The sequence below is a fragment of the Diuraphis noxia genome, unplaced genomic scaffold (assembly GCF_037042655.1).
Source record: "Diuraphis noxia isolate RWA-SAM2 unplaced genomic scaffold, SU_Dnox_SAM2 contig0001, whole genome shotgun sequence".
Classification (NCBI taxonomy): domain Eukaryota; kingdom Metazoa; phylum Arthropoda; class Insecta; order Hemiptera; family Aphididae; genus Diuraphis; species Diuraphis noxia.
This window is the reverse complement of record NW_028301711.1, coordinates 71,496,223-71,523,424: the sequence shown is the minus strand read 5'-3', so window position 1 is coordinate 71,523,424 and position 27,202 is coordinate 71,496,223. Positions and strand designations below refer to the sequence as shown.

The following is a 27,202-nucleotide window of genomic DNA, read 5'->3' as shown; positions in this document are numbered from 1 at the left end:
TATATGTATATATATAAATAAATAATGGCATACAATTTTTACATTTTTTTTAAACAAAAGTGCATTGCCAGATGCATTTAAATTAAACAAAAAAATAAAATAAAATGTAGCGTTTGATTAGTCTATCACAATATTCTATACTTACATATTGGAATGTATAGATAATAAAAATTAACATGTCCACAATATTGACATTGAGCTTAGAAGTTTAGTGTTTAATTTATAACATTGTAATACACACACACAAAGTAATAATAATAATAATGATAATAAAAATAACAAATAACATGTACACAACATTGATATTGAGCTCATATTTATATAAATAAATGTATATATAGACTATACAGCAATTTAAATTATAAGTTAAATAAGGTAAGGTTATTAATAATAGCCAATGGTGGTAAAACCTGGTTCACAGATTACAGTAGACTGTGAAAAAAATACAATATAACAAAAAGATCACAATAAAAAAGTAAAAAAGTAATAACAAACAAATACCAACGAATCAATATTGGAATATTAAAAATATTTGTACAGCACAAAAGTAAAATTTAAAATACCAAATAGATTTTAAACTCTTTTTTATTATTAAATAAAATAACAATATAATATACAAGTTTTAGTAGCTCCTTGGTTAATTTAAGACTTTTAAAATGATTGACTTATGAAATTTGATAACATTTATTGCGAGTATAATACGGCTTTGATCAAGACTTGATTAATAATTATCCTAAAAAAAATATACGCTATAACTATTAAATATACTATTCTAATATGAATTTATTTTTATGTCAGATGCTATAAGACATATATGTATAAATTAAGAAAAAAAAACAAGTTAACAATATCATATAATTATTTTAACAGTTGGAAATGAATATAAAATAACAGTATTCACATATTATTAGCTAAATATTTAATATATTTGATTACATGGTAATTGGAATAGTAAAAATGGAATACATTTTGTGCTGCCATTTTACAAACGCACATTTAACTAAAAAATTTATAAAATATAATCATTAAATGAAAATCTCAAATAAAGAGTTTGGTAAAATATAATTTGTATTGAAATCAGTCCATATAAGATAAAGATGATTAGTTATAATTCACAACTGCATGATTAAGGTCTTTGTGTATAAATTCTAATAACGAGAGATGCTTATTAAAACTAATGACTAATATTAATTAATTGCATTCACAAAAGTAGCACAGCCATGAAAAGATTAAAAGTAATATAATGATTAATAATATTATTCGTTACAAGGTAAATAGTCTTCCACCAGCCTATGACAAATGTTATTGTACTCAGTTGAATCTCCAGAGAGTCGTTGAATTTTTAAATACGAATTGGCACCTGTGTCGTTTGAACACACTTCCAGTTCAATTTGAAGGCCTGTTGGAAATTGCAACACATTTTGTCTATCTAGCACAGGCCATACCCGAATGTTGGACGATATCAAATATTTGACAATGTTGAGTATATTACCAGAGGTGTAATTGGAATAGAAATCAGATAAGTCTACAACAAATGCATCACTAGCAGTTCTTTTAAGAATATAGTCAGAAAAAAGTGGAGCCGTTTTCAAACAAGTTGAAGAATCCAAATCAGCTATAATATTATTTCTATCAGCAGTCACATGATTGATTTCTTCATAACCATCATGTATAGCTGAAAGTGGCTGATCAGTACTTGACTTTTTTAGTGAAGTATTACTAGAATTTACAGAATTTGTCAGTAATGAGTCTACTTCCATCATACCACCTTCTTCATTAGTTATCATAAGTGATATTTCTGGATTTGGAAGAAGTTTTTCTTCACCAACTACTAAAAGCAAATAAATAAATAAGCAATATTTAAGTAATATCATCATTATAATTAAATACTAGGCTATGAAACTATAATTGTTTTAAGAAATTAATATAATTGATAAAAGAAATAATGCAATTAATTGTACACATTACAAAATCACAGATGTTTGTGTATTGAATCCTATAAAGTAAACAAATATATATAATATATATTATATATATATATTATAACTGCATAAACAAGCTTTAAAATGTAAACTTCAAATAGTAAACAATGTTGGCTATAGTAGTTTTATGATTACAAAATGGCATAGACTTTTTAAATACAACCAACCATTATTTTATACATCACTATTTCAACATTCTATGTTTCTATGTACCTCAAGTATTTAAATGTAATGATATTTAAAAATAAATATTTGAATTTCATCTATTTTCACCTCTAAGTGTAATTATTGTTATTATTGTTATTAATATTTATCACATTTGTAAGTCTATTATGGAGAAAATATCATAGGAGAACAATAATGTTTGTATATTTTTAGAATGTATAATATATGAAGGCGATAGATTAAAAAGTTCTGACTAGTTAAAATGGAAAAATAAATTAAAAGAGTATGGTATACTTAGTTATTACAGAAGAATTACTAAGTGCATTTCAGAAGATGCAAAACGATATAGGTTACTTGGCCATAAGATTGTTAACAGGAATTTTAAATAAGATGTTAAGGGAGGAGAAAATTCCAGAGGAATGTAGATAGAGTATTTTGGTACACATATTTAAAGGCAAGATAGATATAAAAGTGTAAAAATATTACAATTTAAGAGGACAATACACCGGCATGAGTTGTGTCTGTATTAAAATTATACAACAAAGCAAAAATTATTTTGTTAAGGATAAAACCACTCAGTGTGTAATGCATGGCATTTTTTAGTGATATTTTACTGGGTGTCCACTTTAAAAAAAAATTAGCTAACCTTTATTAATTAAAAAAAAAAACAACAAATTATAAAATTATTATATAATATAAACATATAATAAATATTAATTAAATTATATTATATTATATTAACTAGGTACCTATCAATTATTACAATTTTTATGGTGGTATAAGATAATAAATTAAACTGTGAATTGCTTGTATATCTTAAAATACTCATAACTCGCTTCAAAATTGTAATATAATAAAAAGCCTCAGTGAAAACCTAGATAATAATGTTACCTTTAATTCTTATAAGAGGTCAATTTACTCTAAGTTGTAAACTAGCGGAGCTCAATTGGAACTGCTGAGCATAAAATTTGCCATGTTACGCACTTAAAAGACGAAGACAACACATGCGGGTGTGGCGTCCTCTTAAGCGACTTAAGCTCATATATTATATGAAATAAATTATCAACATCTTAACACTACTCATAATTGATATAATTGAGAACACTATTTCACAGCTAAAGTTCTCATTTTTATGTGGTGAAAATTGTGTTTCTTAATTATGATTGGAGACTTCAGAGTTCTTTCTGGTGAAATACAATTTTGTCTATGTTTATTTTATAAGATGGAGACAACCCAAGCAGATGTAGCGTCCTTTTAAATTGGATTTGTAAAAAATGTAGGAAAAAATTATAGAAAAGATAATAAGCAACGAGACTTCATACAAGGTATTTATTTAATTAGTTAGGGTTATGTCTGGAATATTGATTATGAGATAAATATGGATTGTGGAAAAGTACAGTGGTATTAGGTGGTCAATCCATATAGTTTGATATGAAGGATGAAAATATATGTAAGTAGTATCTACAATAACACATAAATAATAAATAACACTAACCTGTTGTTTTATCTTCTACTACAATTGTGGGTTGAGGATTTATTTTATTATTTGTTCGTAAGTCCAATGGAACTGGAATTTGATGATTGGACATTATATTTGGTGTACCTTGAGTAATTGAACCTATAAAATAAAACAAAATACAACGTTGTTTTCTGAAAAATAATTTATGTCAACTTTTTTATTGTGGATTTAAGGTTCAACAATTTAGTTATAGACATTATTTAAATAAATTTTATATGTTATTTTGAATTAAAATCGATTTGAAATATTAATCTTTTCCAAACATCTAAAGTTATAAAATTATGAAAACTAAATTAATTATAATTGTATAATATACTTTCATCTGTAATCATGGAAAATAATAAATTACATTAAATATAATTCACAGGTATCTATACTTTGATGATCCACAAAATTAGTACTAAAAATACTAAGCTTTCTATTTTATTTTGTATTTATCCTGTAATTTATTTTTACTTCAAGCTAATATATGGATTAATAACTATTTAACCTAAATCCCAGAAACTAACAATTAGAGATGTTCCGGGTGCTCGGCAATTATTCGATGGCAGGGTACTTGATATCATATTTAAGTCTCTTATTCAGTACCCTACGTAATACCTATATTTTTACCCGGCGTAATATCTACATTTTTACCCGGTTATATACTAAATTTTTACTCAATACATATCCGGTAACTAGCAAACACAGATAATTTGTACATACAAAATATATTCATACCTATGATTAATTTAACGGGAAAAATTTAAAATTTTAGATTAATAAATTATAATTTATTTTGGTTCATATTGGAATAACTGAACCGATATACAATACCCAATTTATTGTAAACAAATAATGTTGTCCTTATATAAATTACAAAAATAAATCCCTTGTGTACAGTTTATATATAAATAATAGTAAATTATTAATTTCTCAATCATTAATTGGTAGTGCCTTGCTGTAGTATAGTAACTATTTTGTGTTTATATTTCTATTCGGCCAATACTCAATACCAGGTTGGTATTCAAATTTTTACTCGGCCAATACTCGATACTCAGCAAGTATTAAAAATTTTACTCAGCCAGTACTCGATACCAGGTTTATAACAAATTTTCTGCCCGGAATATTTCTACTAACAATGTTCACAAAACCCAATAATGTCTGATTTGTATACTGTGTAACTATAGGCAACCTGTTCAAAAGGCTATCATTTGCTCTTGATAACGCTCTTAAATTGGTTAATATATTGAAAATATATAATGCATAGGATAATAATTAGAAGAAATTGTTAGAATAAAATGATGGAAAGCACTAAAGCTGCCATTAAAAAATATTGGTTTAAGCGTTTCAATATTTTATAATATTATTTATCTGGAATTTAAAGAATTTTAAATATTAAAAGTACTGAAAGTTCATACCTTGAGTTTGTGGAACATTAACTAAAGGTGTTTGATGTAAATTCAAATTTTGCAAATGTTGACTAAGAATATTTGAATTACCTGAAAAAAAAAGATTTTTTCTAGTTAAGAATTAATGGTTATCGACAGCATTTAAGTATAAGGGATTTATGTAATACCCTGATGATTAGAAGTTGCATTAATAAATGAATTATGATCTACTAATGTCTGCAGACTTTGTAAATGATATGTATGAAGCATTTGTAATTCAGCATGATCCCAAGTATCCAATGTATTTTCACACATTTTTTGCTGTTATAAAAGAACAGATTAATAAATAACTTTGGATTATAACACCGATAAGTCAATTTTACTTGAAGTTGAATATGTTCCTGTTGGATATTACGTATATTAGGCTGCTCTAGATGTTCACTAGATGTGACAACTGGTTCACTTGTTCTTCGTACTGGACTATATCGTTCAGATGGCAAATATCCACTAACATCTTTTAAACTTTCTCGACCTAATCAAATAATATAGAAAAAATTCTAATAAATAATTAAAATTAGTAAATAATATACAAAATTAAGTCCACAGATGCTAGGTATTCCTAAAAAAAAAATACCATGATACCTGAATGTCTATGCAGTTCTTGTACTGTTGGTAAAACTGAAACCTGAGATATACGGTGAGTATGTCTAGAAGTGCTGACCATTGGTAATGGTGGTGGTACATACTCTCGATTCATACGTGCTTCTACTTCACGTACCACTTCAGGACTAATGACTTTGAAAAAAAAATAAGCAATGGAAAAAAACAAACTACTAATAAAGAGGGATTAACAGTAACAGTTCTCAATTAGATTTATTGATATAGAATATTCTGATAAAATTTAAAAATTTAAATTTGAGAATAATTAATAAAAATTTTCAATACATTATTTACGAATTTTAAAATATTTTCCAAAATATTTGGCTTCCTTCATAATTGTATTGAAACTAAAATAAATGTTAAAACTAATTTAATTAAGTTAGGCATTTTTTTTCATATATCAATTTTAACTTCTGTATACATACATATATTATATACTTTGTATAGGTTCAAAAATAAATTTTATGAAAAAAAAAAAAATATTTAATAAAGAATTAAGTTTACAATTGAAAGTGTAATGAATAATGATGAATATTATCAATAGTACACAAATGTAACTGTTGCACCCTCTTAAGAAAAATAAATTTTAAAATTTGTTAGCTATTAAAATAAAATAATAATAATACAAACTACAACTGCACTACACATACAGAAAACAAATTTACAATACTATTTAATATCTATCTAATAAAAGTAATATAAAGGTAATAATGCATTTAAAACACACACACAAAGACAAACAGAATATTATGATATAATTTAAAACTTCATACAGAAAGTAACAAATAACTAAATATAATTTAACCAAATACTATTAAAAACTCAAAAGATGATGTAATAAGTAACATACTATTTACTTAACTCCTTTTTAAAATTATTTGGTTGCAAAATTAAGGACTGCATTGTTTATACATTTTTATAATCTAGAAGTTATTACATGAAGCAAATAAATAGGACAACCTTTAAATAGTTCAAATTTTAGAATTCTTCTTAAGTTTATTTTTAAATTTGAAATTATAATTTAAGTTTATTTATACTTAATTTTAATATATTATAAAAAAAAAAAGAATTTATGATTTTGAAAGAAAATTATTATAATTGATTTAATTTAAATTATATCAAAAAATACTTACAACAATGGTGTCATGTTCTGGCAGAGTAATACAAAATTAAGTAAAACTCAAATTTCAGGTCTCAAGCACTTAAAGAATGAAAATAATATTTTATTAAAAATAATATACCTGGGGGTCTATCCATTACAGTTGATACTCCACTTCGTCTAGTTCGTGTATTTTGTAAACTGGTTTGTTGGGACTGAACTTCTTCTTTATTACCCATCCCAAGTCTAGAAGTATTGCACATTACTTTAGTATAACGGCTGTAAATATTTGTGCAATAAATTTTAACATAATTATACAGTTTAGAAAATTAAAAAAAAAAAAAACAAATCTTTTATTATTAAGTACCTAGAACTAGCAGATGCAACATTATCTTCAGACAATAAGTTTCCTTTACTTGATTGATCAATTATTGCATTTCTTAAATCATTAGGATCAATTTTCACTTGCTATTAACAAAATCAAAAAAATCATTGAATGGATATTAGTAATAAGCTTGATCATCATAATAACTTAGTTTATTGTTTAAAAGCAATAAATCATTATTTTGAAAAAAAAATTTTTAACATCCGAATATAATATAATTGTTATAAATATCATTTGAGGTAATAATTTACTTTTTTTAAATCTTCCTTGCTGCTTGGTTCACTAAATGTACAACTCATTTTTTGTGATATTTGTAAATTTGCTCCACCATCTGACGCACGCCTACCAAAGTTGTTATCTAAAAATAATGTGTAAAATACATTTTTGGTAATAACTTATTTTACATGCTATTACTTTCTCCCATAACTTGTGGTGGTTTTAATAAATGTTGATCTTTAATCGTAAAATTTTTGGGAGATTGAAATTCGACTAATGGAATATTCAAAGGTAAATTTGTATTTGGCAAGACATTTACATTACGTCCAGTTTGAAGATGCGTTATATAATGTGATTCCATCACCTAAAATAATTAACAAATAAAAACCAGACAATAGATATATGCATAATATAGAGTAATACATTTATCACAAATGTGTTAAATATTTTTAAAAATATAAAAATAATTATTTTTCTTTTCTGAATAATTATAATTTATAACAAAATATAAAATTTTGTGTAGACCATTAAATGCAATTAATTATATTAATACATTGGCTATAAGAATTGTTGAACTTAAAATCATGACTCACTATTAATGCTGTAAAACTAAATTTAAAAAAAAAACGAGTTCATGGATGTCGCTCTGCTGAACAGTATAGTTGATAAGTGGGTTACTGTAATGGATTGTATTAAATTTGAATTCAATGATTTATCATTGTGTATGAAAAACGATTCCGAGTGGGGGTGGTTTGTCAGTCTAAGATATGTTATACTAATACTATACTAATTATATTGTCATTGTTTCCAAAAAAAAAAAAAAAATGTAAGTGCCTATGAAATAAATTCCAAATTAATCAAATCAGATTCATTATGCAAACAGTCATTTATACAATTTATTATTAAGAATTAATATAAGTTATTAATATTAACTATTAATATTATAATATAAAGTAGGTATACTCTAGAAATGTTAAGTAACCACAAATAATATTTTTAAATTATAACAATGTAACTAACATTGTTATAATTTTGTTATAACATTGTTTATTGAAAATTGAATTTCATTCAAATTTTAATTTAAAAAACTATAAAAAAAATCGTATTTGTATAGTTTTTAGATTTTTTTGGAGCAGAATAAACTACTTACGTGGAACCTTGTTTTAAATTTTCAATCCTTAGCTATAAAAAAATAAACATTTTATAATTTTTTAAAAACTAAAGAATTTTTAAATTTTAAATTTAATACATTTTGTCAAAATTTGAACTTTAACTGGTTATAAAAAAAAAATATATATGCTAATGTATTTTTAATATTTTCCAACTGCTATTATATAATCTTATGGCAAATCTTGTATTAAATTTTCAAATATTTGACCCAATGAATAACATTTTATTGATAATTATAGAATGAAAAACTAAAAAAAAAGAATTTTAAAAATCTATAAATAACACAAACATTTTTGAAATATATTGAAAATGTTATTCAGTATAGGAATTGATAAAATAAATATATAGTACAAATTTCAAATTTCTAAAACTATTTGTTTTTGAATAACAACAAAATAAGAATATCAGTATAAGAAAAATTGAAAGAATATCTAATGTTGTAATTCAAATGCTCATAAAAATTTAATTTGACTTTCCGGCAGTCATTTTTTATTAGACAAAAGTAGACAAACTCATGAAGAATCTTGTATTGAATTTTTAAACCTTAGATTAAAAAAAATAAATTTGTATAAAATTCTAATTCAAAATAATTTTATTTTGTAAATTTTCATGATTTTTACGTCTTTTGTAAAAATTCAAACTTTAATGCTTATTAAAACAATTGTGACTATGTATTTTTAATATTTTTTAACTACCGTTGAGAAACAATATATTAAGAGCCTTGAATTAAATTCTGAAGCTTTTTTACCCGACGAATAAAATTTTATTGTCATGAATAAAAAAAAAAAATAAAAAGATTGAAACTTTCAAATGTCTATAAACAGCTTGAGATTTGAAATAAAGTCAATAAATAACTTAAAAATAATTGAAATATTTTGAAAATTTCATGTATTGACAATAATTTTTTCAGTTACACCAATTTCTAAAATAGATTTTCTCAAAAATTGATTTTGCGCAAATACTCAAATTTTTCCTTTATTTTTTTTTTTTGTTTTTCCCGGTACTTTTGAAAACTGCTGGGAGTTACAAAATTTTATGTCCTCAATACAAAAACTAGATTCATTTTCCAACCAGTAAAGCTACTGAAGTTGAAAATCAAAGCATATTTTGACAATTTATGGTGTGCACAGCCAAAAAAAATAAAATAAAACTATACAAAAAAACACTCATCATTGTAATATCAATACATTCATCGCTATGCTTAAAATCTAAAATTGGCTTTATATATTACTAAGAATACACAAGATTATCCGAATGTTCAAAAATATTGATACTTAACTAATCAAATAAACATCATAGAACAAAAAGGTTATTTAGATACATCAATTAAATAATAAAAGTAACTTTTTACTTGAGTCATTAAGCCATTTCCTGGACCAACAGTATGGCGACGGGTAGTTACTGGATGATTATCTTGAGTTTTATTTGAACTAGTAGATTCTCCAACATCAACATCACCATACTGTAAATTTATTGTAACCATAGAAATTATATCATATTAAATAGCAAACAAAGTTAAAAAAAATACCTTTTCTAATTGCTGACTATCATAAATTGAACCGTCTTGAGCATAAAGTGACATTGAATATAATGGTAAATTTTCAATTAGATTTGAATTGATGTTAACAGATCCATTAATATCTAGAAATATAATATTTATACATATTATTTTATTTTTCAAGACATGAATAAATGCAAACTTACTAGTTTCATCAACTAATGATTGATTAGTAGTGTTTCTTTGATTAACAGTTGTATCTAATTTGTCAACCAGTAAATGGTAAATTGCGCTGACATGATCAAATTTCTTTTGCTGAACTGACTAATAACAAAAATTTTTAATCATTATGAAGTTTGTAAATCAAGGAAAATATATTTGTATGGCTACAGTAAGTAAATTGATCAAACAGCTTTATTACTGTTTGTTAATTATGTATATGATTAATCATATTGTGTTTAATTTTTACTTATTATCTATTATATAGATGAAGAATAATGAAATATTTTATGGTGATTGAGGACTATGGGAAATATCAAATCACAAATTTAACATTAGTATGCTCATAATTATAATTATATAGTAGTGCAATTATAAGGTTTTGATTTTGCTAACAAAGATACGAGCATTTTTTTTTTGTACGATATAGTAGATACTAGTTGACGGAACATATAAGGCCGGTAGAATTGGGAAGTACGATCCTGTACAAGTTGTTCTCCAATGATACATATATATATTTACAGTTTATACAGCATCTGCTGTGCATGTTTTGAGTAATATGTTAACACTCGAACAAAGCACTCGCGTAAGGAGTCACTGGAACTACGCCCATATTCTGCATACTAGTATATTCAATAAATATAAGGTCTATGGAAAATACCCGAAATATAAGATATCAGAATATATACAACAAAACAGAGCATCCAATAGAAGTATTAAAAATAACAACTTTTAAATTTAAATCTACAGAATAGGTGAAATCAGAATGGACAATCTCTAAAAAAACATGATAAGATCTAAAATGCAATCAATATGGAAAATGAAACACAATTTACTGATTCATGCTGCATACAACCACTTTAAACTATAGATTTTTTCTTGGTTTGTTTGTAAGCAAATCATTTTTTAAGTATATAAAACTTTTTATTGTACTTTAGTTAACACTGATGCTGATGGCGCTTTAGCTTAAAACACCGTACTTCCCATAAGAGCTAATGCAAACATTTAGAGTGAACTGAGTGAATAATGGACATTTTCACCAATTCTGTGGTAATACTTATCAATAGACCTTATACTAATATACGGAGCACGGCAGACTATGGTTTTGAGTAGTGTGGTGACAGGAAAATTGCGTTATGTTTATGTATAACAGTCAATAAAACGAAAACGTTGAAATCAAAAACTAAACAAGGTACTAATACCTTATACTTATTTATGGTTATTAATAATTCTTAATTCGTTTGAAACTTGTAAGAAATATTCATAAATCATGATAATATGATACAATAATTTCGTATTTATGATGTTCTCTGTTTTTAACAAAGTGTGGTCGAACATACATGCGCAGAAGTGCGGGTCACCACGATCAGCGTTACCTACGATTATCGCAATAACTACCACTATGGTCCGTCTATTCACTATTGTACATTAAGATAAACCTTTTACATTAATACGAATAAACGGATCAAAAAAGAAATGTCTCCCAATATAAAAGATATAAGATATAAGCCCAACACACACCGTGTTTTCATCCTAGTTAACGCATGTATACATCGTACATCGCCTTGTTTTATGCATATTGCATTGTTTAGTTTAAATGTATACATATGACGTCACATCGAGTTTATTGTTGATTTCATACATAAATTATGATATGCGCAGTCTTATCATTAAGAATACTTCTTATTCCCTTTAGTATAGTAAAAGACTTATACTATGGTTTCTGTGATGAACCACTACTGCGCTGCTCAGTGTACATGTGGATAGCATAAACCATGAAGTGTTTCATAGAGAGTAAATACTTCAATCATACCACATTATATCGTATTATCAATACGAGTTAACGTTTTAGTACATCTTGTTTATAGTTTTAATTTAATTTTTAACATTTTGTGTTAGAAAATCTACATAATTGCAAAACAACACAATACCACATAGATGCTGTCCATCAGTATACAGAACACAAATATAAAGTATAATATACTATAGTATACAATAGTACTATAAACAAGTTTACCTATACTTTATATCTATGATAAAAAACGTCACAAAAGTCGCAGACCACCCTTGTATCTCCGTGGTTAACAATATATATAAATATGGGTTTTTTATAGTAAAAAGTATGGAAATTAAATCAAATATTTTTTTTATTAATAAATCTTAAAACAAATTTTATTTTCAAGATAGCGCTTTCCTTGATCATATTAAAAAAAATAATGTTAAAATGTACCAAGTTTAAAGTATAACAAACATTGTTGAATTCATTAAAATAATGCATAATTAAGTTGGCAAAATACAAAATGAGGATTACTCATACTGAAGTGAATAAGTCTAGTTATAAATTTATATATATCTAATATATAAACCTTAAATGGCTTGAGAATATACTTCAAATAAATAAATATAGGTATTAAAACTTACATTAACAATCATATCTTTATCTAGACCCGGTAACTGTAACATAAGTTCTATAACAGCTGTATTCATCATTGGGTTTACATCTACTATTAATCTTTTAGTAATTGGTTCAGACAACTAAAAGTATAATATAATTTCAACATTAAAATCAAGATGTAAAAGCTATTATTGGAATATAAATAAAATACATTCTTTAGTACCTGTTTAATCCATTTATGAGACTCTATTTGTTTCAGACTAAGTCTCTTTTCAGGTTCAATGACTAGCATATGTCGTATTAAATGTTCACATGCTAATAAAAAAATTATTATTAATAAATAATATAAAAAAATTCACATGAGATCAAATTTATGGGTTTAAAATTAACGGATAATCGAGAAATTATTTAGGATAAAATAATTAAGAATAACAATGGATGTACAAATTATAACTTAGATTTATCATACAGGGTGATTTTTAGATTCTGAGCGGAGCGATTGATTTTACCATGATGTGTTTTTTTTTTTTTTTTTGTGTCTGTCATCACGTTTTGGGGCAGTAGAAATGCTTCGATTTTTTACTTCAGTACCTCATCCGATCAGAAAGTGAATCTAGTTGGTACTTTGGGGTGTCAAAAGTAAAAAATTCTTAATATTTTTCTAAATAATCGGGATAAACAAACTAAAAATTACAGAAACAACGGGAAATTTTACGCACAATCAATTTTTGACAAAATCAATTTTGGTTTTTGATGTAACATTAAAAAAAATGATCATAGATAAATGAAGATACAGATATTTTCACCGAATGTTAATATAAGTATATTCTATCCACCATGTAATTTTCAAAAATTTTCGACTTAAGTTGAACTATTCATAGGTATATGCAATTTTCGATCATTATTAGTTTTTTTTAAATCAATATCGATAAAAATTTATTTGTTCGGTAGAAAATCTTGAAAATTTAATACAAGTCTTTTAACATATTGTTACAATAGCAGTTGAAAAATAAAATAAAATCATAGTCACAATTTTTTTTATAAGCATTCAAAGTTTGAATTTTGACAAAATACGTAAAAATCACGAAAATTCACAAATTATTTTAAGCTAGAAATTCATAAAATTTTTTATTTTTTTATCTAAGATTTAAAAATTTGATACAAGATTCTTTATAAGTTTTTCAAACTTAATCACAAATAAAAAGTCCACCGGAAATTCAAATTAAATTTTTATGAGCATTTGAAATTTAAATTTTTGCAACATTGGATTTTCCCTTTTAGCGATTTTCTTATTTTGGTGTAACTCTTAAACAAATTACCGCAGATACTTGAAATTTTGACTGAATGTTTTAGGCATTTTCTATATTTGATACAATTTTCAAAATATTTTATTTTGAATATTAAATTAATATTAAAATGTTTTAAAATGTTTACTGACATTTTTAATTATCTATAATATATCCTAGACTGATAAACCGTTTTGTTTTGAGCTGTTTACTGATATTTTAATTTTTCAACTTTTTTAGTTTTTTTTTTTCTATAAATATCGATAAAAATTTATCTATTTGGTAGAAAAGCTTGAAAATTTAATACAAGGCTTCTAACACATTTTAACAATAGCAGTTGAAAAATAAAATAAATTCATGATCACAATTTTTTTTTTACAAGGATTCAAAGTTTGAATTTTGACAACATACGTCTAAATCACGAAAATTCATAAATTATTTTATGCTAGAAATTCATAAAAAAATTTCCTTTTATATCTATAAGATTTGAAAATTTAATACATGGCTTCTATAATATTTTTACAATAGCAATTGAAAAATAAAAGAAATGCGTAGTCACAATTTTTTTTTACAAGCATTCAAAGTTTGAATTTTGACAACATATGTAAAAATCACGGAAATTCGCAAATTATTTCAAACTAGAAATTCATAAAAAATTTTCTTTTTTAATCTAAGATTTGATAATTTTTAATAATCTATAATATATCCTAGACAGATAAACCGTCTTCCCTCAGAATCGTTTTTCGTATACAATGATATAATATTATTGGATTCAAATTTAATTCCATCTATTACAGTAACCCACTTGTAACCTACTGTACAGCAGAGCGACATCCAAGACTTACCCGCCTTTTTATCATGAACCGCTCATTATTTCAAAAAGTATAAATGTTTTTGAAAATATTTTTTTACAAAGTTTCATGTTGTTAAAAATTATGTTTTTTAATATTTTTTTAAGTTTTTTACTTTCTTGAATAATAACCTAGAGTTTTAATTTCATATTCCAAAGCAGAATATTTTTCTAAGTATTTTGATACGTAAAAATTGAATTTTGGACGAGTAGTTTATGAGTTATAAGTATTTAAAATTTAGATTGGTAGAGTGGAGTGGTACGGGGTTACCCCGCAAAATGTTTTTACACTATTCCACTTCTCTAAACTTTAAATACTTATAACTCATAAACTACTAGTCCAAAATTCGATTTTTACGTATCAAAATACTTTGAAAAATATTCTGCTTTGGAATATGAAATTAAAACTCTAGGTTGTTATTCAAAAAAGTAAAAAACTTAAAAAATATATAAGGATAAAAATATTAAAAAACATAATTTTTTTAATAAAAACGTTTTTTTAACAACATGAAACTTTGTAAAAAAATATTTTCAAAAACATTGATACTTTTTGAAATAATGAGTGGTTCATGATAAAAAAATCACCCTGTATACTATTTCAAAAATCAAAATATTGAATAACTAAACCAACAAATTTAATTATGTTTGAATAATTTAATTAATTCTAGAACAAATCACAAATAAATTATAATGAAAACTACTTAACTGTAATAATATATAAAATAAAATCAAGACATTAAAAAAAGTTTTGATATTTAAAATTTGATATTAACATAATTTAAATGTTTTATTGATTATTTAAAAAATTATAAAATATTAATGACAATTTAGGTAACCATAATTCATCAAATGTAATCATAAATTCAAAAATGTTTTATCAAGATACAAGTTAATAATGTAGTGGATTTAGTATAAACATTTCATTGATGTAAACATTTGATTTTTAAACTTCAGGCACTAATCTCCTAGAAAAAATATGTACAATGATTCAAAATAAACTGAAATATTATCGTAGGTATCAAACATTAATCAAATACTAATAAATATTATACTATATAAATTATATTAGTGTTAGATTTATCAATTAAAATAGATTGTATTATAGTTATTTACCAGCCGACATGAAATATGGCACACGAAACATTCCAGAAAGAACATTGGCACGCAGTACTTTTAAAGTATTTCCATCAAACGGAAGAGAACCACAAACCAATACATACAATACTACACCCAAACTCTGTAAAAATATATTATGTTATTAGTTAAAATAAGTTATACGTAAAATGTAAAAATAATTACTACCCAAATATCAGCTTTTGGTCCATCATATTCTTGTCCTTGAAATAATTCTGGTGCTGCATAAGGAGGAGAACCACACCAAGTAGAAAGTAATTTTCCTTCATAAAAATGATTACTAAATCCAAAATCTAAGTGATTTAATAACAAAGTTAAATACTTTAAAAACAGACAATAATGCATGCTTGTATGTATTTACTATTTGTTAAATAAAAAACGATACCTGCAAGTTTAATATTGTTATCAGCATCTAAAAGCAAATTTTCTGCTTTTAAATCTCTATGAACTATATTTTTATTATGGCAATAGCTAACAGCTTCAACAATTTGTTTAAAAATATGACAAGCAGCAGGTTCATCCATTCTTCCTTTTTTTACCAGAAAATCTAAATTGAAATTGAAATATTATGTAATTAATCAATCTTATAAGATAAACTTAAAATAGCTCATTTAAATTATAAGTGGTCTAAAAATAAAGTTAACACATTGATATGATTGATTTTTAATATATTTAAGACAAAGGGGAGAAAACAGAGTAAGATTTTCTTATTTTATTTTAATTGAAGGGTAAAAATATTATTATTTAATTAATTATTATTTTAATCAATCATTTAGATAACCATATAAATGTACACAGGGGCGGACTGGGAGATTGTCGGCCCAGGGGGAAATACAGCTTAGCGGCCCTAAATATTTTACTATATTATTACTATATCAATTGTGATTTTGTAAACAATATGAATGTTTATTGACTAAATATATTACAAGTTTATTGTTCGACAACCGGCCCAAATTTCATAATTTAGACCGGCCCAGGGAGATATTTCCCCCTAGCCACCCTGGCCAGTCCGCCCCTGAATGTACACCTTGTACTTGTAGATTAAAAAAAAAATTCTTTGCAAGTACAAGTATTAATCATTTAAACAAAGATTGGCAATACAAAATAGATCTAATTTAATATTGTAAAAGAAGTTTTTTAAATGTTAAAATGTTATTGTTTGGTTGAGTTCTAAGATGGTACAGTTTTACTAATCACTAATGATTGTGAACCACTAAAATATTTGCTTCAACCAGAATATAAAATAACAATGCTTTTGATAATTTAGCCAGGTTGTTCATAATGATAAATTTTTTGTAAAGCCAACTATAACAATAAATATATTTTGCACATCCCAGTTATTACCACATTAAATAAATTAGTATATATTATAATTTCATTTACCAAAAATTTCTCCTCCAGCAGCATATTCAGTTACCAAATAAATCATTTTTTCAGTTTCCATAACCTGCAAGTTTGTACAACATTAGATTAAAAAAAAAATTCTCATTAAAAGTACATAAAACAAATTTGTGACCAGGCAAGCAACGCACAGTAAGCGTTGGAAAACAATGCAAAGTGCATCGAAATCCCAGTCCTAATAATAATAATAATAATGCATTAATTTTATCACTGATAATCACACAAGATTTCGAGATGAGTATAAATTGTTGCTCAGCTACTAGAATCATTACATCCACTATCCAGTATTATTTTTTAGGTGTTGATAGTTTTATAGATGAGAATTATTTATCACTACTAATTACCAATATTTTTAGAAGGTAAGATGGTAGGTTGATATAAAAATTGATTGGATTGCAATTTAAAAGTACTTTTAATGTATTATTTTGGGTTTCTGAACACACTTACAAATTAATATTTCCACAATTTAAATTCTCATATTAACAAAATCATAAAAATCATAAGTAAAATATATACATTTAAATAATGGTAGTTGAATAATATGATGATATTTTGACAACAAAATTGTATAAACCAAAGTGTAATCGCTTAGTGAATAGTTTAGATGGCTAAAATAAGGACTCCACTTCAAATGTAAAAATTCTGGTTTTTTAATCATTTCACTTATTACAGGATATTTATTCATATATAATATCATACAAGTTTGGTCTTCTTATTTAAGTTTTAGTGAACCTATGTGTATAGTATAACCAGCTACACGGTAGAGTAAGGATGAATATATTTCAACGTTATAAAACATATGGTTTTTTTTTTTATCATTAGTTAACATAATGTATGACCAATGTCTTTATCAGCTGATTATTGTGTATACTGTAAATGATCATATATTATCATCAATAATATGAAAAATGTTTTATTTTTAAGATATTTTAGAAATCGCAATTGGTACTTTGAAAAATTTAAATGAAAAAAAAACAATGTAGGTAATATGGTGGAAAATTAAAAATTTTAAATATTAAGATATTATAATACCTTTGGTTGAGTTTTCAAAACCTCCTTGGCCACACTACCAGATGTTCAATAGAAAAAATGTAAAATACATTAAATATTTAATTAATATGCTAATAACATGTACCTATTTATTTACAGCACACAAATTGAAGTACTTTAGTTTTTTAGAACAATATTATGTGACTGATAATCATCAAATATTCAAAAATATAATATTAAAACCCTGACTTTTCTTCTTATGGTAGTTATTATAAATAAGATATATAATTTAAAATATTTAGACATTAACTAAAATCAATTTTCGCTATTGTTAAATGTATTTAAACCTTGATTCTAATAGTTAAACTAGGCAACTATAAAACTATATACTACTTATATATTCCACTTAGTAAAAATTAAAAAAAAATTATATGAAACAATCAATACCTGAAATAATCTTACAATATGTGGATGATTAAGTTTGGACATTATTTGAATTTCCCTAAATATTTTTTTCAAATTATCCTCATTTAATTGTGTCTTGTCAATTATTTTAATGGCAACCTGAAACAAAAATAATAAGTAGCCAGTTTAGTAGTTTTATTAGTATACACTACACACATATTAAATGAAACTAAATATATATAAGATCAGGGCTGATTGGTCCAGTGAGTTACTGAGTAACTCAGAGGGCTACAACAATTTTGAGCCTTCAAAATTACAAAGAGTTGCTGACTGAAAATATTTTAAGAGTTAAAAGTTGAAGAAATAGAGACTAAATGATGGATTAAAAAAAAAATTGGGTTAAGTTCTGTAAAAGTACAGAAAACTTAGTAGACTGAATTTGTCCTATCTGGCCTTGTATAGGAAGAACTGTAGTATTTTCATAGAAGTGGCAATACCTTCCATGCAGCCTTATACATAAGATATCATGATAAATTATAACTCTCAATACAACATTTTTATTATTGTAAATGAGAATATCAACTATTTTTTTTTCTTTTCTATTACCTATATTACAGTCATCTTTTTATTATTTTCAGATTGTAGAAATCAAGGTAAAAATAGAAAAAATTATGTGATATCATTTTTTTGTATTTTTGTTTTTAATTTGATGCTCAATAAATTCAAATAAAAAAATGAAAATAAGATTCTAAGCAAAGTATTGTTTTAATAATAAATTGAATAAATTGCAAATAGTGAATTTTTGCAAGAAGAACAATGAATTATGCTAAATTATTAAAATGTAGAGATAATAATAATAATAATATTATGAATAATGATTTTGCCAAATGAAATTGTTCTTAATCATTAAATTAAACTATTATTTTATCTGATACTTTAAATGGAATGAAGAGGTCAGCATCTTCAGGTTTTATTTTTTTATTGTTATCATTATGAAACCAAATGAAATATTCAAGTACAAGTAAACATTAACGGGACTATTATATTATTTATGCAACTTTGCTATTAATATATATTGTTATTTATCATGTATAATTGGACATCGCAGTAAACATTAAATATACAATGTTGTGTTTTTTTATACGTCATATATATAATGTTACCTATAATTTTTATGAAATATGCTGTTGGAAGACAATACATATGTATTATAGATTATGATAATGAAAACAATTGAAAGAAAAAAAAATACATTTTAATTTGTTAGGTTAAAAAAAATGTTTAATCTTCAAATCGCATTGTAAATGAATGAAAAAACTTTAGAAATAACTTTATACACCTAACTAATGCTTGACATATTATTTATAATTGTATTTCATATTTAAAAATAAAATGGAAATAAATTTAGCTTCTTCCACATAAATATACACATTTCTGTATGATACCATTTACAAAATTTTTCAAAAAATAATATTACTAGGAATATATCAAAATTCATTTCATTTTTAAATTAAATAGTAGGTAATATTATTTTTATTCATACATATTGAACCATGCCGTTATTTTCAATATTCAAAACCTTCATTTAGGTGAATGACTATCAAGAATCATTATATTATAAACTTATAAACATTTGATTTAATTGTTTAAACTAATTAAGAGATAGATAATTAAATAAACAAAAGTATCTTTTTGAACAACCTATTTATTTTAGGTTAGTTTCAATATTAGGTTAATTTGGTTATAGGTATGACTGAATAGCAAATGAGCACTTACTAAAATATATTTAAAAAAATTGCAATGCACCTACCTATTTTGGTATTACAATACAATTTATAAATTTAATATAAAAATATTTTTAAATTGTTTAAATGCTTAAGCTTAATTTTAAACTTGTCATAAAAATGTTGATTGATTATAATTTATAAGTTCCTAATACAAAAATAGAAAGCTCATATTTTCCAATACTCATAAAAAATCCAATACTAAGGTCAGTAGTTTGATAAAAAAAATAATAATAATAATAAAACCAAAGGTTAAGGTAATCCATACGTAATCATCTAATAATCAAACTAAAAAATAGTTTACCTATCTATTATACATTTACACAAGAGAAAAATACTGTACTATTGTATTTTACAGTATTTTAACATTGAAAATATATAAATATACTGCTGTAAGTACTTAGAAGTTAGAACTGATTACAATTATTATTTATTACAGTTAACTATTAACTACACTAAATTATAATCATGATTATTAGATATTAACTATACAATAAAATATATAATTATTATAATTCCAGAATGAATTTAAAAGCCATTACATATGGCTTACTAAGAGATAATTTACAAAATACATTAATGTACTGTTAGAGACCTAGTTATATATTGAATATAAGGATTTTGCATATTAATCACATTTTATCATACGCTACCATAACTAGTGAGATATTAATCTGATAAAAATTACAGCTAGGTACCTATAACTGTATACTTGCATATTTTACGCATCTCAGTATTTATTTTATACAAAAGTACTACCTATACTCTATAGTTTATGGTTATTGATTACACACATATAAAATATTTCTTTGAATATGAATATATTTTATATTTTCTAATTTCTAATCTTATTTTTTTTTTCTAAATAAATACTTAAGTATAAGTTTACAAATAACATCATATTTTCTTTCCATCATTTTATGCATATAAATGTACAATACCAACACATTCTTTCAGATATTTCTATCAATAAAATATAAACATTTTTTAATATTTTTTACAATATTAATTTCATAACTATTTAAACCTATCAAATATATTTTATATCAAAAAATATTTGATTAAATAAATGTACTAAACAATATCATCATAAGTTAAAAATTATTTTAATTGTATGGCAGGAATAGTTCAAGTTATTTGTAAAACTATTTAAGAGGACACCACAACTGTATGTGTTGTCTCCTTTGTACAAGTGTGTAGCATAGCAAATTTTAGTCTCAGCAGATTATGTTTAGCTCCATTAGTTTAAAATTTAGAATGAATTGACCAATTATAAAAATTAAAGGCAAGATTATTATCTAGGGCATCTTATGGGCTTTTTATATTTCAATTTAAAAGTGAGTTAAGAGTAATTTAAAATTGTAAATTATTTGTATATTTAAGATATTCATTACTCGCTTTAAAATTGAAATATAATAAAAAGCCCATGAGATTCCCTAAATAATAATCTTGCCTTTAATTTTTATAATAAGTCAATTCATTCTAAATATTAAACTAACGGAGCTAAACATGATCTGCTGAGCGTAAAATCTGCTATGCTTCACACTTGAACGACGAAGACAACACATGTGGGAGTGGCGTCCTCATAAATCAGGTATGTTTTGATTAATTAAGAAAGTGATTTGATTATGATGGATATATTATTTAAATAAAGAATTAAATATCCAAACAAGGAGCCACATAAAAAATAAGAAATTCATATTATATCTACTGTATTATTAGTAAATGAAATTGCCAATAATGTAATTATATATTTATTTATTTATTGTTTACAACAACTGTTTTATACTTGAATGTTGAATAGATATAACTAAAAATTTTATTTATTGAAAAAAAAAGTTAGTTTTCGACTTTTATATAGTTCAATTTGAGGTTCAATTAGATATACCAATGTTTAATCAGAATATAAATTTAACATACTTGAATAATTAAAAGAAGTTAGCTAAATAATTACATTTTTAAGAGGGTATATAATTGACAAACACTGGATACTATTATGTTAGACTCCACATACAATTAAAGAGGTTAAAAGTAACTTAATTAACTTAATGTTATTAAAAAAAAAGTATAGCACCAAGTATAGTATTTACACCAAAGGAAAAAAAAAATGGATGGGTAATGTATTAGTAAAGCCCTTAAAATTTTTTTTTTTTTTAGAGCCAGAATTAAAGCTACAATAGAATCCAAAATGAGTATAAAATGAAGACATGCATTGTTTAATGATATTAACGTTATTCCTAAATTCTATTAAAAAAATTTACACCTTTAGGAAAGCTAGGTATTGTACACCTGTGTCTTAAGCCTGATCAATATCTTATGTAATATTGATAAATATTTAACTCATTCGGGCAATGCTAACAATTTTAAATATAAATTATCTATAGAATAGAATACACATAATATGTTGATATCACGATTAAAAGAAAATATACTTAATTTTGATTATTTCATTTTTGCATCTAAAGACACTTTTTTTTGTAGAATAAACACTTTGATCATCAACTTTGATGAAGGTTTAGGGAAGCAAAGTAGATCTAATTGGTAATTTAGGGAGGTCAACATTGAAAATGTACAGTACTTTTAATATAATCGTGGGGGAGGGGATATGTTAAAATGTTAATATTATTAAAATATTTGGTAACCTTGATTAACAAAAGGTTAAACCGTTTTTCCACATTATTGTTTTTCATTTTTGATAGTAAGACTATATATTAAGTATAGTAATTTATACTATTCAATAGTGAGATATACATGACTCTAATAGTACAACATAGCAGCTACCTACTTCATCCATTTAAACATTTAAAACTAAGTGATATTATATATACCTAATTGATAAGTTTTAAAAATGTAATTCATTATGTTACTAAAACATAATAAAGTTCAATTATTTGATTTATAAATTAATTAATTGTGATCAAAATTATAAAATATCAGACATTAAATATTTGAACCACAATACATTGAATTTAACAAATTATATAAGTAAGTGATCAGGCTTTTACCCAAGAAATAACTTTACCAATTTCACTAACCTTACCATTATTATAATGTTACAATGTATTACATATGTGCTTATTGTTAAATAATAATGAAAAAAACAAAACACTCAGAAAGCAAATTGTTTTAAGCTGGTAAATTGTCTATTATAATTATTAAGCACAGAGGCGGTTTGAATGTATTATACTTAGTGGTGCAAGACAATACATATACACCCCCCCCCCCACCATCATAGAAATTACAAATAAATATTTTTTTATAAGTTTATAGTTTATAAGGCCCTTATATTTTTAACTCTACGCTTTCAACAGTTTCAGCCAAAATTATCATTTATCAAATGTCATTGATTAGGTACTTTATTACTTTATTCATTTATTGAACATTAAAATTAAACATTTCGGTCAGCACATGCTCAACCAAGACCACCCAACCCCCCCCCCCCCCCAAACATTGGTGGTGCAGTGCACCAAAAACAGTATACTCAAACCGCTTCTGATTAAGCATATGATTTATAAGTTAAACTACCTTTTAAAACACTATTTAGTGATGAATTAGTATCATAGTATTAAAACATTAATGATATATATATATGTAAGTACCTACTTATAATGTTAAGTAAACTAAATAAAATATCCTAGGTTATGAGTATAAAAATATAAAAATAATTTTAAAATAACAATCACTAAATTTTACTCTATTTCAATGATTGTTTTTAGCAATAAAACTTAATCATTGAAAGGACAAATATCAAAAAAGTAGACGTACCTTGATAATCATTATGTGAGAGTTTAAATGAAAAATAAATTAATTTGTAAAAAAAACTTTGGTTTAAAATATTTAGAAGTTATTTGAGCTGACATAAAAAGTTAAATTAATTTTAAATCAAGTACCTATATTAAATGTAATATTAATTTGAATTAATTTAACTTTCGAGGATTTCAATTATAAAACATTAAACAATTTTTTATGATCATAGATACCTGCATAGTAGGTATGTTAATTATACAGATAAACACTTTTTTTTTACATCAAGACAAATAGGTACATTTTGAGATGTAAATAACAAAAAAAAAAAAATGACTGGATTATATTAGATAAAATATATATTGATAAGTATTTTTTTATGTATTTATTTACATTAAATTAAATATTTTTTGTTAGAGATTAGGTAGTTAAGCTGAAGTAAGAATAGAAACATCAGTCACAACAGAATATAAAACTTCAAGTAATTAGGAAAGTATTAAAATAAAAAAAACAAATTACAGCTACATATCCATCTGCCTATAAATGTAAAATGATAATTGCCAATAAAAATGTAATCAACACAATTGTTAAGACGTATCTCTCAATTCATTTTCCAGGAATAGGTAGACAGCACTTACCTTGGAGTTTGTGACAACATGTTTGGCCAGCTTGACAACAGCGAAATTGCCTTTGCCAATGGTCTTTTCCAGCTCGTAGTATCCAACACGCACCAGACGATTGACCAATGGGTTGTCATGTCCGGTTGACAGATGTGGTGGCACTCGAGCCATGGTGTTTGCATAGCTTAAATAACGATGCCTAGGTTTAATTACGATTTACGATTTGTTGACAATCGTCGACAGATTTATTGCTATTAAACGCCCGGACGGAGACTCAGCCAACCGAATGTCCACTACTACATGGCCGTGCGACGAGTAGCAACAACAATAGCGTCGAACGTAATTTAATGACAGTGGCACGGACAAGACGTCGACGGCAACGACCACTTACTGTAGTCTGTAGTGGCGGTAACCGTCACCATACCGGACTCGACCTTTTGGGCAACTGAGTAACTGACGGCGGCGCGCGCGACACCGTGTGGACGACAAGTTGTCGGGCTTTCGTCGGCGGTGGGTGGGTGGGTTGGTGGGCGGTTTGGCGGTCGGCAGGGAGAGGGGACGACGAGGGCGCTCGTCAGACTTTGGTTTTACGCGGGCCCGCCGAGGGCTTACATAATAATATCAATATCGTCGACGAAAACTACAACTGCGGCTGCGAATTACACAACGTCGACAGCCGTTTCAGCTAAATTTCGTTTTCGTCGTCGTTAATTTTAATGAATAATAATAATAATAATAATAATATTACAATAACGACACGAGATTTGTGCTGTTGCGATTTTGTTGATAATGTTTTTTTTTTTCTCTATCCTCTCTCCGTTTGTTAATTCAACGCGCAATATTAATCAGACGGCGGGTGCGACTAGATCCCCCAGCCAACACGAACGAAAACAAAAACACTCGTCGGCCGTCGCACTCGACAGTTGTATTACTATTATTATTATTATTATTTGTGTTGTTATTACGTACAATAATATTGTATTATTGTTTTTTATATAATTTGTTCATATTATTATGATACACCACAACACACGTAATATGACATGTACGTATTATTTTCAAAAAATATTTAACATCATAGGTATAGAAAGGTGTTATTGTGGTGCTGTCCTGCTGCAAACGTTTAATAAACGGATGCAATGCACGACAGGTTGGTGGGCGGTGAACGGCCGAGACCTCGTCCTCGGCTAAAGTTTATTATTATTATTATTATTTTTTATTTTATCGTCGTCCGCGGCGGCCACTCGAGTTCGATTCAGTACTCAGTACGGCCTAGCCCGTCACTGTCAAACGAGATATTTTTCAATTTTTTTTTTCGTTCTCTCTACCGCTCCCACACCAGCCCAGGGAACGACTAGTAATTTCTCATTCACTCACTCTTTTTCTCTCTCGCCTCCCAACGAACACAGATAAAATTCAAAATCCCGACTACCCGAGACGTCGTCGCATGTCCTAAGCCGGCAATATGACAATCATTTTAATATTGTGACGACGACGCGTTTTCAGTGCACGTGCACGCGCACATCGCAATGTCGTGCCCTATAATAGTTATAATATTCAAAATTCAAGTATGAGGTAGTAATTCGATTAATACGGCGAACGAGTATGTGGTGGGGAGAAGTCGAAACTATGCGATACGTCATTGTTATCTGTAAAACAAAAACATGATAATCATGGTGAGCTGATGTGGTCTGTGGAGGCGGGTGGTGGCGGTGGACGCGGCGCCGTAGAAAACCAGAAAACCAACAGATATCCAACTCCACCGTCCACACCGGCGGCGCTGCACTACCGGTTAATATACCATGGTTGCTGTGCTGTACAATGTTGCAGTGTTAATGTACGGCGTCGTGGAGCATCGTCGGTGGGGGATGTGACGTCCACGGTGCAGACCCAACGACCACAACATAGCTGCATAACTTACTGTAACTCACTCATGTACATCATGTTCACGTACAACACGACAACTTACTGTGGTCATTACACTGTTATCATTACGTCCTTGGGCGGACGTGGTGTACAAGTGACGTTTGATACTAGCAATTGATAACCTATGCATTCGGTGACAAAACGTCGCGCTTGGACATTTAATGAGATAACGCTACCCGTAAACACACCGTGTCGGTGATACAGCAAAACTCGATCAGCTGATTGGGGTCGCTTCTCGCTTGTAGCTATTTGAAAATTTAGTCGTTGACGTTTACTCGTTTGGTGATTTTGTGTTTCTTTACAGCTTGTCGTCGTCCAGCCTCCAGCGTTCTGTTCCTGCATCTTTGGATCTTCTTCCGCACGCCTTGTCGGTAACCATTGGAT

At 26.2% G+C, this 27,202-nt stretch overlaps 1 protein-coding gene across 5 annotated transcripts; it reads right to left on the bottom strand.

The window, feature by feature from the left end:
- Nucleotides 1-188: 188 nt before the first annotated feature.
- On the bottom strand, nucleotides 189-26,846 carry LOC107164634 (serine/threonine-protein kinase SIK3-like). 5 transcript variants are annotated; one of them, XM_015512524.2, is made up of 21 exons: nucleotides 24,911-26,844; nucleotides 18,787-18,903; nucleotides 17,332-17,395; nucleotides 16,334-16,495; nucleotides 16,117-16,241; nucleotides 15,928-16,051; nucleotides 12,902-12,993; nucleotides 12,705-12,818; nucleotides 10,271-10,388; nucleotides 10,095-10,207; nucleotides 9,918-10,028; nucleotides 7,595-7,760; nucleotides 7,432-7,538; nucleotides 7,163-7,263; nucleotides 6,938-7,074; nucleotides 5,679-5,831; nucleotides 5,420-5,568; nucleotides 5,225-5,357; nucleotides 5,067-5,147; nucleotides 3,643-3,765; nucleotides 189-1,828 (listed from the first exon to the last, which is right to left on the bottom strand). In XM_015512524.2, the coding sequence occupies exons 1-21, from the start codon at nucleotides 25,061-25,063 to the stop codon at nucleotides 1,257-1,259; spliced, it is 3,015 nt and encodes a 1,004-aa protein (XP_015368010.2). In that variant the 5' UTR covers nucleotides 25,064-26,844; the 3' UTR covers nucleotides 189-1,256. The 5 variants fall into 5 exon arrangements, with proteins under 5 accessions (XP_015368010.2, XP_015368011.2, XP_015368009.2 ...); XM_015512525.2 differs by having other exon boundaries at nucleotides 189-1,831; nucleotides 6,938-7,041; XM_015512523.2 differs by having other exon boundaries at nucleotides 189-1,831; nucleotides 24,911-26,841.
- Between the last annotated feature and the right edge of the window lie 356 nt (nucleotides 26,847-27,202).

What these genes read in the sequence shown, in the direction of transcription:
- LOC107164634 (XM_015512523.2), bottom strand. Translation starts at nt 25,063, where the DNA reads ATGGCTCGAGTGCCACCACATCTGTCAACCGGACATGACAACCCATTG. An exon ending in ACCACAAGTTATGGGAGAAA is followed by an intron (nt 7,539 to 7,594) that starts GTAATAGCATGT and finishes CATTATTTTTAG; the next exon opens with ATAACAACTTTGGTAGGCGT. An exon ending in AGGAACATATTCAACTTCAA is followed by an intron (nt 5,358 to 5,419) that starts GTAAAATTGACT and finishes CTTTTATAACAG; the next exon opens with CAAAAAATGTGTGAAAATAC.